General features: G+C 52.0%; 1 protein-coding gene across 1 annotated transcript; it reads right to left on the bottom strand.

Moving 5' to 3' along the window:
* KIAA1161 (KIAA1161 ortholog) lies at positions 5528–13150 on the bottom strand. Its single transcript, XM_021064686.1, has 2 exons — positions 12690–13150; positions 5528–9396 (listed from the first exon to the last, which is right to left on the bottom strand). Exon 2 carries the CDS (start codon positions 9267–9269, stop codon positions 7128–7130), a length of 2142 nt encoding a protein of 713 aa, XP_020920345.1. The 5' UTR covers positions 9270–9396; positions 12690–13150; the 3' UTR covers positions 5528–7127.

Below are 13602 nucleotides of genomic sequence, written 5' to 3'. Positions count from 1 at the left end.
TTTCCAGGCCAGCAGGGACCACATCCCACTGATTTAATAAATGCCTGCTGGGCAGTGGTGCCAAACCACAGACTAGCTTCCTCCTAACAAGGGCTGGCTGGCCCTGTGCACTCAGCATGGGAGGCTGCAGAATCTCAAAATGCTAAGACCTCATACATCAGAGTTAAAAGGGTTGAAAGTGACCTGATATTGCTGCTCATTTTTTTAGCTGGGGAAATTGAGGCTCAAGAAGGTAGATGGCCCTAACCTGTGTGGTCCTTTGAGGATGAGGTGCCAGGGGGAAGACTGCTTTAGAAGATCCTGTATAGCTTTGGAGTCATTCTTCTGGGCTTTACAGAGATTTCCATTAAAACACAGGTACTTTGGAATTCCCATTGTGGCTCAGTAGAAACAAATCCGACTAGTATCCATGAGGATGTGGGTTTGATCCCTGGCCTCACTCAGTGGGTCAGGGATTTGGCATTGCCATGAGCTGTGGTATAGGTTGCAGACACAGCTCAGATTGCTTGTTGCTGTGGCTGTGGTGTAGGCTGGCAGTGGCAGTTTTGATCGACCCGTAGCCTGGGAACTTCCATATGCCGCAGGTGAGGCGTTTAAAAAAGCATTTAAAAAAAACAAAAAACCCACCACCAACAAAAAAAACAGGTACTTTGGAGAAGGGGGTGGGGCATAAATTGCATTCAGTTGCTCACTTTGCCAGCTTCTAGAAGAGTGGGACTGGAACATGCTCTGTGTGGTGGATGAGGGAGGGAGAGAGTGAAACTGAGATTGGGATGTAGCAGGTAAGTAGGTTTTGTCATCATCACCTCTGCTTCTGGCCACCTGGACTTTTGCAAGAGCTATCGGGCTGAGATGGAAATTCCCTCCTCCTCCATTCTTTTTTTTTTTTTTTTTTCTTGCCACTCTGCAGCATATGGAGTTCCCAGACCAGGGATCAGATCTGAGCCTCAGTTGTGACGTATGCTGGATCCTTTAACTCAATGTGCTGGGCTGGGGATCAAACCTGTGTCCTGGCATTGCTCCAGACCGCTCAAGACCACTTCTCTACCTGGGTTATAAAAACAGATGCAACCATGCACCCAGGGTCGGCTCTCCCTGATTATTAGGAAGTCTTCCTGTGCCAGCATCGGTCTCCTATCTCAGTAAACTCTTCTTTCCAATCTTCGTGCACAGACCTTGACAGGAAAGACTGAAGAAGAGGCTTTGTCTCTGGCGGTTCTCAGTTTGAAGGACAGGAAGAGGTTGTGCTTCTGTTGCACCGCAGTGGGAACTCCCACAATTTCCCCTTCAATCTGAGGCCCTTCAAGCTCCAGGGTGTGCCAGGAATTCTCCCCTCTTCTAATGGGGGATCAAAAGGCACAAATTTCCAATTATAAAATGAATAAGTCATGGGGATGTAAAGTACAGCCAGGTGACTATGGTTAGTAACATTGTATTGCACATTTGGAAGTAGGTAGGAGAGTGGGTCTTGAATGTTCTCTATATAAGAAAAAAAATTTTTGTAGCTGTATATGGTGACAGCTGTTAGCTGGACTTATTGTGATCATTTAACAATACATGCAAATATTGTATACTTGAAGCTAATATAATATTATGTCCCTGCACCTCAATTTTTAAAAAAATCAGTTTCTTGGGAGTTCCCACTGTGGGAATACAATGGCAGCAGCTCAGGTCGCTGCGGAAGCATGGGTTTGATCCCTGGCCTGGTAAATTGGGCTAAAGGGTCTGGCATTGCTGCAGCACAGGTCGCACGCAGCTGTGGCTTGGATTCAACCCCTGGCCCCAGAACCTCCATATACAGGGTGCAGCCATAAAAAAAAAAAAAAAAAAAAAATCAGTTTCTCTTTTTCTCTTTTCCCCTATATTCCATTGAAGTGGTAAAGTACATTGAAAAAAAGAAAAAAGAAAGAAATGTCTCTTTTCCTCAAGCTGCTAGAAAGATCCTTGGGCACCATGAAGTAAATGGCTAGCCTTAAGATAAAAACCACATTGTTCCCTGGGAGCTGGGCTGTGTACAGGAGAGGGGAGGGTGTCGGCAGAAGCCCCACTGAGTTAGACAATGGCAGGAGAGGAAATCACCCAGTTGCACTTTGGGTTTCTTCAAGGCTGGGTCTGGGCAGGCCTCCCTTCCCCTCGAAGGGAGGGGCTGTGCAGCTATTCCTAGAACAGAAGCTTTTCCAAAAAATGTTCATGAGTATGTGTGTGTGAGCTAAACAGAAACAGAGGTGTGAGGAGGATTTTGATCTTAGAGGTCTGGAAAACCAGAGTTTGAATTTTTTCCTAAATGACATGATTGAATTTTGGAAAGAGTTTCTTGGCTGCTATGTGGGTTTAAGAGTGGAAAGAGTTAGGGGTCCACTGCAATGGTCCAGGCCAGAACTGATAAGGTTTGACATGGGGTGGTGGCCGGGGAGGGAGAGGTCAACCTTGGACTTGAGGGGGACTGAAGGAACCCAAAAACTTGGTGAGAAGAACCGACAAAGAAGACTTGCTCTGGGGCCAACTTTACCCAAATCTGGAGGAACAAGAACAAAGACCTTTTCAAAAAATTCACATCTTGGTCTTAGAGAGAGGGCTTGGCCAGGGTCCAGCTGATTCATATAGTGCTGGAAGGGAAACTGAGGCAGGCTTAGGATGCACATGGTCACAGAATGGGGGTGTTGGGCCAAATCCCAGATTTCCTGCAGTGGCCACCCAGTCCCTCCCCATTACTTCTGGAGAAGGGAGCTCCCCGTTCTGCTTACCAGCCTTTCCACCCTCCCCCTCCCAGCTCAAGGGGTACAGAAAAGACCAATGGGGAATTCTGGCCACAACAAGGCTGCTGGAAGCTCCGTGGAGGAGCGGCAGCCCTTCCTCCCCACCCAGATATGCAGAGTGAGAGAGAAATTTGGAAGGTCCAAGAGATACTGGCAGGGAGGGAACTCTAAGGAGAGTTTTTGGCATAACTAAGGAGAGTTTTTGGCAAAACTCTAAGGAGTTTTTGGCATTCTAGTGAAGAGGGGTAGAGGTAGAGGTAGGGGTAGAGGTAGAGGTAGGGGTAGAGGTTCTTTCCTCCTCCTCTATCTTCAAGACCAGCTCTTTCTTCTGGTTCCTATCATTCTGGCCACTGCCCCCTAAATTCTTTTTTTTTTTTTTTTTTTTTTGCTTTTTACCCATGGCATATGGAGGTTCCCAAGGCTAGGGGTCAAGTCGGAGCTACAGCTGCGAGTCTACACACAGCCATAGCAACATCAGACCCAAGCCGTGTCTGCAACCTACACCACAGCTCACAGCAACACCGGATCCTTAACCCACTGAGTAAGGCCAGGGATCTAACCCTGCAACCTCATGGTTTCTAGTCGGATTCATTTCTGCTGCGCCACAATGGGAACTCCCTGTCAATGCCCTTCTAAAGGGTGCCTCTCCTCCATGCCAGATGACTTAGGCCTTAAAGATTATTTTACCCACTCAACCCCAGGCCCCTCAGCACACACTGCTTAGTCCTGGGCTATAGGACTTTATGTAACTATGGAAATGTTCTATAATTTGCACTGTCTAATATGTCAGCCACTGGTCATACATGGCTTTTGAACACTTGAAATGTGGCTAGTGTGCCAGAAGAACTGGATTTTAAATTATGCTTAATTTTAATTTATTTTAAAATTAGATGGACTGGGAGTTTGGGGTTAGCAGATGCAAACTATTACATTTAGAATGGATGGGGAATTTCCGTCGTAGCTCAGTGGTAATGAACCCGACTAGTGTCCACGAGGACGTGGGTTCCACCCCTGGCCTTGTTGAGTGGGTAAAGGATCTCGTGTTGCTGTGACTGTGGCATAGGCTGGCAGCTACAGCTCCAATTCGACCCCTAGCCTGGGAACTTCTGTAGGCCCCAGGTGCAGCTCTAAAAAGACCAAAAAAAAAAAAAAAAAAAAAACCAAACAAAAACAATGTGCAATTGGGGTCCTGCTGTATAACACAAGGTCACTGTGGTGCACAACAGAAATTGGCACGACATTGAAAATCAACTATACTTCAATTAAAAAAAAAAATTAGGAGTTCCCGTCGTGGCGCAGTGGTTAACGAATCCGACTAGGAACCATGAGGTTGCGGGTTCGGTCCCTGCCCTTGCTCAGTGGGTTGATGATCCGGCGTTGCCGTGAGCTGTGGTGTAGGTTGCAGACGCGGCTCGGATCCCGCGTTGCTGTGGCTCTGGCGTAGGCCGGTGGCTACAGCTCCGATTCGACCCCTAGCCTGGGAACCTCCATATGCCGCGGGAGCGGCCCAAGAAATAGCAACAACAACAACAACAAAAAGACAAAAAAAAAAAAAAAAAAATTAAAGCTGCATGCGGCTAGACACGACCCTATTGGACAGCACAGATTTTAGGCAGAGTTTTTCTTTGTTCTTTGTTTAGAATCAAGACTTATCATTTATTGAGCACTTACTCTTTGCCAACTTTCGCATAAGGACACATCTCAATGACTCCTAGAAATTCCATTTTATCTTTTTTTTTTTTTTTTTTCCCCATTTCTTAGGCCGATCCCACGGCATATGGAGGTTCCCAGGCTAGGGGTCAAATCGGAGCCATAGCTGCTGGCCTACACCAAAGCCACAGAAACATGGGATCCGAGCCACGTCTGCAATCTACACTACAGCTCACGGCAATGCCGGATCCTTAACCCACTGAGCAAGGCCAGGGATCGAACCCACAACCTCATGGTTCCTAGTTGGATTTGTTAACCACTGAGCCACGACGGCAACTCCTAGAAATTCCATTTTAAAGATGAAGAAACCGAGGCTGGAACAGTTAGGTAAAGTGGCTTCAGACTGCATAGAGAGTGGAGGGCCGTTCAAGTGTGAGTTACGCTCTCCGGCTGTTTGGGGAAATTTTCAGGACCCAGCCTGGATGTCCTCCTCCTACAGTCACTCCACACACAGCCCATGACTGTGGGAGAGGGCCCAGGAGACTCATCTCTGATTACTGATTGGTAAACGCTCTTGACAAAAAGGAGAGGGAAGCTAATTCCATTTATTCCCTGTCTCCTGGGGACTTCTGGCTTCTGACATCCCACCTTCAGGGGTCTCTTCTCTTGCTTTTTTCCCACAGTGTCTCTTAGGTCACAAACTCAGAGCTCAACTGGGTGCTGTGTAAGGAGGTTTGAGAAGAGAGTATCACATGCGAGCCCAGAGGAAGTCAGTTGGGATGGGAGCTGGAGCCTGGAAAAATCCATTTAATTTTTTTTTTTTTTTTTTTTTTGGTCTTTTTGCCATTTACAGGGCTGCTGCCACAGCATATGGAGGTTCCCAGGCTAGGGGTCTAATTGGAGCTGTGGCCACGGACCTACGCCAGAGCCACAGCAATGCCAGATCCAAGCCGTATCTGCAACCTACACCACAGCTCACTGCAACGCCGGATCCTTAACCCACTGCGCAAGGCCAGGAATCAAACCCACAACCTCATGGTTCCTAGTCGGATTCGTTAACCACTGCGCCACGACGGGAACTCCCATGTAGTCTTTAAGCAGGAAAACAAACAAACAAAAAATAACATTACAATAGCTAATTTTTATTGAGCACCTACTTGTGCCAGGCACTTTACAAACATCTGTGCTTATAATTCCCACAACAAACTGGGAGGTAGGCGTTATTATCACCATTTTACATATGAAGAAACTGAGGCTCTGCAAGGTTAAGCAGCTTGCTGGAGCCCATACAGCTTGTAGATGAGTGGTAGAGTCACAAGGGAGTGCCCCTAAACCTTCGTTAGCATTCTTCACGCTGAGAAAATAGCGGGGTGGAGTGGGCAAAGAAATGCATTCTCTAGGGGGTGAGGGACAGAGTCTGCAGTCCTAGCTGTTAGGAGAGCTGAACCTTGCCCTGTTTCCCCACCTCCCTCCTCTGGCAAGCCACTCCTTCCAGAGACTCAGCTTCAGAGTTGAGAAAAACTCACTCTAGCTGAAGTTGCCCTTCTTAGAAAGGGAAAATGGCTGAAATGAAAGACCTTACCCTGTATGTAAATTTGTAGGTGTTGATGTGCATGGTAATTTGCGTGCTGAAGCACACCACCACCAGAAAAAGAATACCAGCTCCCTTTGAAGCCACACCCCCTGCCACGTGTGCAGGGAGTGAGGTAGCTGAGGAATCTGGAAAGGGTTATTTATTTCCTACTAGAGTCCCAAGGGCATCACCCAGGAAGGGGCCAACTCAACAATCTAAAGCTCAAATTTGCTCCCTGCCCACTCCCTCCAGGCTTATGTAGCCTCAGAGGTATTGTGCTTATGCCACAGATCCAGGGACACGTGGTGCCTCTCCTGAGCTCTTGCTCACTCGCACACGTGCTCTCTCTCTCTCTCTCTCTCTCTCACACACACACACACACACACACACACACACACACACAGGTTCTTGAGTTAAGGCACCAAGTCTGGCCTGAATGGCCTCTCAAGTCTTTGTCCATTAGGCAGTGGCCCTGGTCCAGGGCTGAACCATGTGTGTACACAGATGGGTAAGTGCAGTGTTAGGAATCTCTTCACAAATGAAGGACAGTGATGATGACTTTGTGCTGGACCTAGTCCCCCTGTCCCTCTGGGAATGGGACCTTCTGTCTCCTTGTCAGTTGGCCAAGTACCTCCGTCCCTTCTTGCCAGCTGGTGTGGGACCAGGTCAGCCACAGTTTAGGCTGGGAACTCAGGGCCTGGTTTCCAACACCAAGAATGTGCCCTTTCTAAGTGTGGCAGGGTGCTATTTTGGGAACTTAAAGAGGATCAAGTCACCACCTCAGAAGGACAAAGATGGCCACTCGGGCCAGGATGGAGGGTTGAAGATTCTCTCTATGCTTTTAAAACCCAACCATGTTTAACAGGAAGAGAGCTGAAAATTTTCCTCTGAGCTCTCTTATCCCTACCCCAGGGAAGAGGTTTCTGTCACTGAAATGAGTGTGGAGGGAAAGAGGGCTGATTGGGTGGGAGGCTGCTTCAGCGTTTTCTCCTTCCCCTCGCTGCCCCCTCTTCCCCCCACGAGCTGGCTCCAGCATATTTAGGTCAGTATCCACTTCCTGGGGATATGTGGTATGGTTGTGATGGAGGGTTAAAGGCCCACATGAATACTGGGGTTAGGGCTGTGGGGTTTTTGGGTCTTGACCTGGGTCAGGATGCCCAGATGAAGTAAGCGATCTCGTCCAGGTCTACAGGGTAATCAGTGAGCAGTACAGGCGTCTTGTCGAAAAGCTCGCCCTTATAGCTGCGCCACTTGCCTGCGGGCAGGTAGACATCCCGCTCTTGCTTGCCTGGCTCCAGGACCGGGGCCACCAGCAGCGTGTCTCCGATAAGGAACTGTGAGTCGATGCGGTGCGCCGTCTCATCGCCGGGCGCGATCCACCAGAGGGGGCGCACGATGGGGTCGCCCGTGTCAGTGACTTCACCAGCCAACTCCAGCAATAACGGTGCCACCAGCGAGGCCCTCAGTGCAGTGAACTTGTGTGCAATGGCCACCACTTCGGCGTCATAGCGCCAGGGTGGAATGGAGAACTGCATAGCTGGCATGAAGGCGGCCACTTCCAGCCAGCGCACGTAGAGCTCGCGCTCCGGCACATCGCCGTTGCTCGTTGTGCGCCCAGGCACCGCGTTGCCACCCACCATATCTGGCAGGATGAATGGGTAGCCCAGCATGCTAACGGTGAGCACCGCGGGGATGAGCGAGCGCAGCCCCAGATCGTAGCCCCACACCGAGTCTCGGTCCACCAGGCGGAAGAAGCATGAGATGTTCTGTGACTGGTAGCCCACGCGGACCTCGGCCAGTGAGAAGAAGGGCAGCGCCATCTCTGTGTAGCGCCTGCTCCATATGTTGGGGTCCGACAGAGGCCTGTAGGTACTGAAGTCCTGCGGCAAATAGCTGACCTCGCCAGCATCAAACTTGAAGGAGGCCACCGCGTAGCGCGAGCGTAGTCGCCGCAGATGCCCCTGGAACCAGTCGCGGGCCTTGGGGTGCGTGAAGTCGAGCACTGCGCCGATACCATTCCACCAGCGCACCAGCGCAGGCAGCCGGCCTGTGGGTTCGCGCACGAAAAGCTCGCGCTCCACGCCTTCGCCAAAGCACGACGAGTTATAGTTGACAAACGGGTGCACCCAGAGCGTGACACGAAAGCCAGCGTCCTGCAGGCGGCGGAACATGTCAGTGGCGTTGGGAAACTTGGTCTTGTCGAAGTCAAAGTCGCCATAGGCAGGCGTGTACATGTCGTCAATTTCCAGGTGGCTGCTGTTGAAGCGGTGCTGGCGGATCTGCTGGGCGAAACGCAGCACCTTGTCCTGGTCCACCGCGCGTCCGTACAGCACCCATGTGGACCAGATGGGGTACCGGAAGGCCTCGGGTGCTGGCACCCTTGATGGCTTATTGAAATAGCGCCGCACCATGTACTTGTGGATGGAGGTGACATCCGAGCCAACGCACACGCGGTAGCTGAGCTCGGGCGCAGAGGTGTAGCTGGCAGGCGGCTTGTAGGGGGTATCGTGGTAGCGCGCCTGCAGCCGCAGAGAGCGCTCCGTGCTGTTCCAGCCCAGGTGAAAGGGCACTGAGTCGTTGACTTTGATGGCAGCAGCGCGTGATGACAGCCAGTAGCGCTCGAGAATGCCTCCAAATGCGTTGGAGGAGTAGACGTCGCTGGTGACGAAGGGCTGCGGCTCCTGTTGGCCATCCAGGCGGATGGGCCAGTGCTGGGTCTTCATCTCGGCGCCGCCATACCAGTGCGCCCCTGCGTCGCCTAGGAACATGGCATGCTCCACCGCACGCCCGGGCACCGCCTCCTCCCACCGCACGCGGTAGCACATGACCGTGTCCTTGGGCCGCACAGTCTGGATGAAGAAGTGCAGTGGGCGCCCATCGGCCGTGCGAGAGCAGCCGAGTAGGGCGCCCTCGCGGCTGCAGGAGTCAAGGTCTAGCGCGCCCGAGCGGAAGGCCAGGCGGAAGACCTGCTCACCCTTCTGGTTGCGGATGGAGAAGCCGCCGCGGTTGAGGTCCAGCAGCTCGGCGCGCAGGCGTTCAGCCTTGCGTAGAGAGGCGCTGTAGTAGGACCAGGCCACCACCGCAGCCAACACCAGCAGCAGCCCTAGCACGGCGGATCCCAGCAGCGGCTTCAGCTCTTTGGACGGCTTGGGCTTGGTAGGCGAGAAGTTGTCAGGCAGGAAGGTATACATGGCTGCGGCTGCGACGGCCTCGGGGCTCTTGGGACCTGGGTGGCTCCCAGGGCAGCGGCGGAGATAGGCCTGGTTCTTTTCCTGAGGGTTCTGGGGCATCAGCCCCCAGTTAATGAAGGAGCGGACAGTGGGGCCGCCCGACAAAGCCCATATGAACCTGACCTACTTGAGTCAGGAAGGGGAAGAGAGGTCGAACTGAGTTTTCTCATTCCAGTGTTTCCATTTGCTGCAGCAAGAAAGAAGAGGTGTGTATTTTGGGAGGGTGTATACTGGGACATAAGGACTTTACTCTTACCAGGACGTTCTGTCTGCATCTTACACTACCCTTTCTCATGGCCCCCACTGTTTGCCAAAATTAGGCAGGACTCCGCATGGGGAAGGATAGATGGCATGCATTCCCATTTTCCTGGTGGAGGAACAAACCCAGACAGGGCCAGGGAGCTGTCCAGGATCACAGAATTAATCAGGCCTCAGTGCACTTCAGGCTGAGAAGAAGGGGAGGGATCTGGAGAGGGCTGGTTTCCCAGAGAAGTGGCCAGGGTGGGAGAGGGGGGCTAAGTCAGCCAGCTCTTTGAGGCCTTTAACAGAGCAGTAGGCTGGCTTCCCTGTGCTTGGAGGGGAAGAGGAGAGAGGAAGGGGAACACTTCTGTCATGGAACTTAATCTTGAGTCAGAAGTCATATTAAGTCTGGAGATTAGATAAGATACTCAAAGCCAGACTCAGTCTTAGGGCCTGGTTTGGAGGAGAGGGAGGGATGGGTTTCGACATCAGGGCTGGGGTCAGAAGCCTAGCAGGGGGCTGTGGTGGCTTTTCAGATCTCCCTCTCTTTGCTCTCAAACTCCACTCTGCTCTCAGCCATCGATCACCATGTCCATTTCTCTGCTCCCAGCACCACATCTGTGGGCCACCTAATGCCTGGCTTCGTCTCTAGCATTCACCCACTGGCCTGTTGCCCCACCCTAGTTAGAGCACCGTCATTTCTCCCCTGTATCACTGCAGCACTTCCCCAATAGGCCTCCTTGTTTTCAACTTCTCTTCCCCCAATGCCTCTGCTCACAGCCACCATGGTGATCTTCCTAAAGCATTTATCATACTACCTGTCTCCCTAGTTTAGGGGGCTGCTCGTGACCCCCATGATGAAGTTCAGAGGTGTAAGCTTTGTGAATTGAGGCTTAAGGCATACATGGTCTCACCTGTTCTTCTGATTCCATTTCTAGCCAGGGCTATCCTATGGCTACCAAGCTCTTTCCTTCCCTAACCTCAATCCTTCAGGCCACCCACTTTAGGAAATTTCACCCACCCATCATGGGCCAACTTCTTTTCCCCACCTACCCGGTCTCTGGGGATTGGACACTCCCAACTCCACACATGCACTCTTACACACGGTATTCTAAACATTCAGAAAGGATGGCAGAGAAGCAGACTTGGGAGAAAGTGTGTGTCCCAATCTTCTGTTCAAGGCTACTGACCCTTCCTGTCCCAGCCCTCAGGGCAGAGTCTAACAAAGAAATAGCACCAGCCAGGTGCATACATAGACATAAACACTGCCAGCCTGCCAGCTGCCCACCTGCTCCATCTGGGGGGAAGGAGAGAGGCAGACTAGCAAACAGTAATTAGACTCCTACCAGACGCCAGTGTCTGTTCTAAAGTCCCCAGAGACTTCCAAGGAGATACGAGAACTGTTCAGGGTTCTCCCTTCTCTACCTCTCCCATGAAGAGATTATCAAGAATGCCAGGTGCAGATCAGAATTTTGATCCTGGATGTCAATATACAGCTCCCCACAATGTCCCCCACCAATAAGGTGCTATCTCAGGGCCTTATTCTTTGTGCTCCCTCCTCCTAACTCCCTAAACTAGTCAGTCCCAGCTGGTCTAGAACAGCCTCTTATTCCCTTTTTCTCATCCCACACAATTTAGCCTTCAAAACTCCCCCACCTCACTATGGACTCCCCTTCCTGTAGGTACAGGTTAGAAAAGCCCTCCTGGAAAATGCAGGCCTTTAGCTGACGCCCTTAAGCCAAGCAGAACCCAAAGAAGGTCTTAGATGGCCCAGGCCAGACCTGCTGTACATTTATATTCAATCTCTTCAAGACAACCAAGGCCCCATTCTGGGTACTAAGGAAAGAAGGGGAAAGGGTCCATATCTGAATAGGAAAGAGACTGGTCGTCCTCAAAACTTTCATATTAGGTCAGCCCATCTCATGACTCCTGGAGGCATGGAGGGGCCACTAAGGTGACCTCAAAAGCCTTTTCTAACACTTAGGTTCTGAGAATCTTTATTCACTAGGGTTCTAAGATTCTTTGATGAAGGACAGAAACCCGTAGACCTTTTACTGGTCTCCCTACTGCCACCACAGCGTCCAACCCTAACAATAATGCTGTACAGGAGGCAAAGCTGCAGTGCTCACTTTATAGATGAGTAAACAGTGGCCCAAACTTCAAACAAGAAAAAGGAACTTGTTTGAAGTCACCAAAGTAGCAAGGCTGCCTGAATCCAAAATCCAGGCTTGGAGTTCCCGTTGTGGCTCGTGGTTAACGAACCTGACTAGTATTCATGAGGACTAGTATCCCTGGCCTCGCTAAGTGGGTTAATGATCCAGTGTTGCCGTGAGCTGTGGTGTAGGTCGCAGATGCAGCTGAGATCCCAAGTTACTGTGGCTGTGGTGTAGGCCAGCAGCTTCAGCTCTGATTCGATATCTAGCCTGGGAAACTTCATATGCCACGGATGCGACCCTAAAAAGAAAAAGAAAAAGAAAAAAAAAAAAAAAAGACAAAATGGAGGCTTAACCCTCCATGGTATTAAGTTTTAGGAATGGAAGATAATGGTCTGACTGGCTATCTGAACACAGCAAAGGAGATCTGTGGCCAAGAGGGTGGGATAGGCTTCCATTAGGTGGGTGTGGGCATGGTGAGGCCTGTCTTCCCAAGGGCTGGTGCTGCTGCTTGCTTCAGGAAGGTTTCTGGTGGTGGGAAGTGGCAATTTTTGTGGCATCTGGTACAGGGGCTGTGGGGGAGGAACTGTGATTCCGGCGTTAACGGTGGAGCTAGAGACCCCTGTAATCCGCAGCCTCCGCCATCTGGACAAACTCCCGCTAATACTGGCAGGTGGGGTTTGCCCTAGCCAAGCCTCTGCCCACTAGACACTCAACCTCAGTCTTGGCTGACAGCCCCTAGCGGGGTCTGAAGGCGGGGGCGGCGGGGGGGGGCGGGGCAGCGGGCCCAGCCCAACTGACGGGAGGCCATTCCATGTCAAGCGGTTTGTCGAACACAAGATTCCGGGGGTAGGGTGGGATTGGAAATGTCAAAGGCAACTCGATCCGGCCCATCTCCCTGTCCTGCCCAGCGTCGGGATCCAGGGGATCGAGTGACCGAGTCTACAGCCTGGAATCCCCCACCCCCCACCTCCCGCGCTGCAGCTACAAGGTCCGAAGGGACAGACTGAGGTCAAGGGACCAGTGCCCGCTGGGAACCGCGGCCGGAGGAGGGGCCCAGGTGTCCAGGCTCGCCACACCTACTTACTCGTTTGTAGGAGCGAAAGTTCAGGAAATGTCCTCCCTCGGCAACCTCCCAAGGACTTCCCGCTAGGCTCATTCAAGGCAGTCGACTCCAGAAGTGAAGGTAAAGGGGAGGCTCCCGCCGAGCCCCTCCACGCTAGCTGAAGTTGAGTGGCAACAGCGCAGCGCGGGGCGCCGCCTCACTGAAGACAGCTGAGGCCCTCCTCGGGCCCCGCCCCCTGGCCGCTCGGCCACGCCCCGGTCTTTTGGTCTCGCCTAGAGTCGTGGAGTCCACCTGAGTCCGTGGAGCAAGACCATCCTCCCACAGTGTCACGAGGACTTGAGGCCACGCCCCTTAGCTTCCGTGCCTCCCCCTACACCCCCGCGCCACTCCTCCTCTGCTCTGTGCCCAACTCCGGGCAGCTTGGGCCCTCTGCCAGCCTGGAACCTCCCAAGCCCGCCTCCTCAGCCTTCAGAACCCCGCCCCCTCCCCCGCGGCCATTGCTTACCCTCAAGAGGGCGGCTCTCTGCCCCAGGCCTGCTGGGAAATGTAGTTCTGGAGAAAGGTGCAACTGTCGAACTTTATTATATAGAGTCCTCCAACCTCTGGGCTAAATTTGGGAATCGTCTGAGGAGGAGAGAGCTGCCGGGCAAAGGGGCGGAGCCGAACCCTTGGGATTTATTTTTCTCCAGATGTGAGCAGCTTGAGGTCGTCTGGGTATAACGCTTATTAGGTCTCCATAGGGGAAAAATTTCACCACATGGTGTTAGGGTAGCGAAATTCTGGGAGGATCTCAGTGGTTCAATGCAGGTTAGATCCAATCAAGGACCCCACAGAGGGAGCTTAGTTCCACCAGCTTGGAGGCCCAACCTGTACATTCCCACTAGACCAGACCACAGCATCTGAGATCAGGAACTGAGAAGACAAGCTTCTGCTC

This window comes from Sus scrofa, chromosome 10 (genome assembly GCF_000003025.6).
Source record: "Sus scrofa isolate TJ Tabasco breed Duroc chromosome 10, Sscrofa11.1, whole genome shotgun sequence".
Taxonomy (NCBI): Eukaryota; Metazoa; Chordata; class Mammalia; order Artiodactyla; family Suidae; genus Sus; species Sus scrofa.
This window is presented reverse-complemented; position numbering and strand designations above follow the sequence as displayed.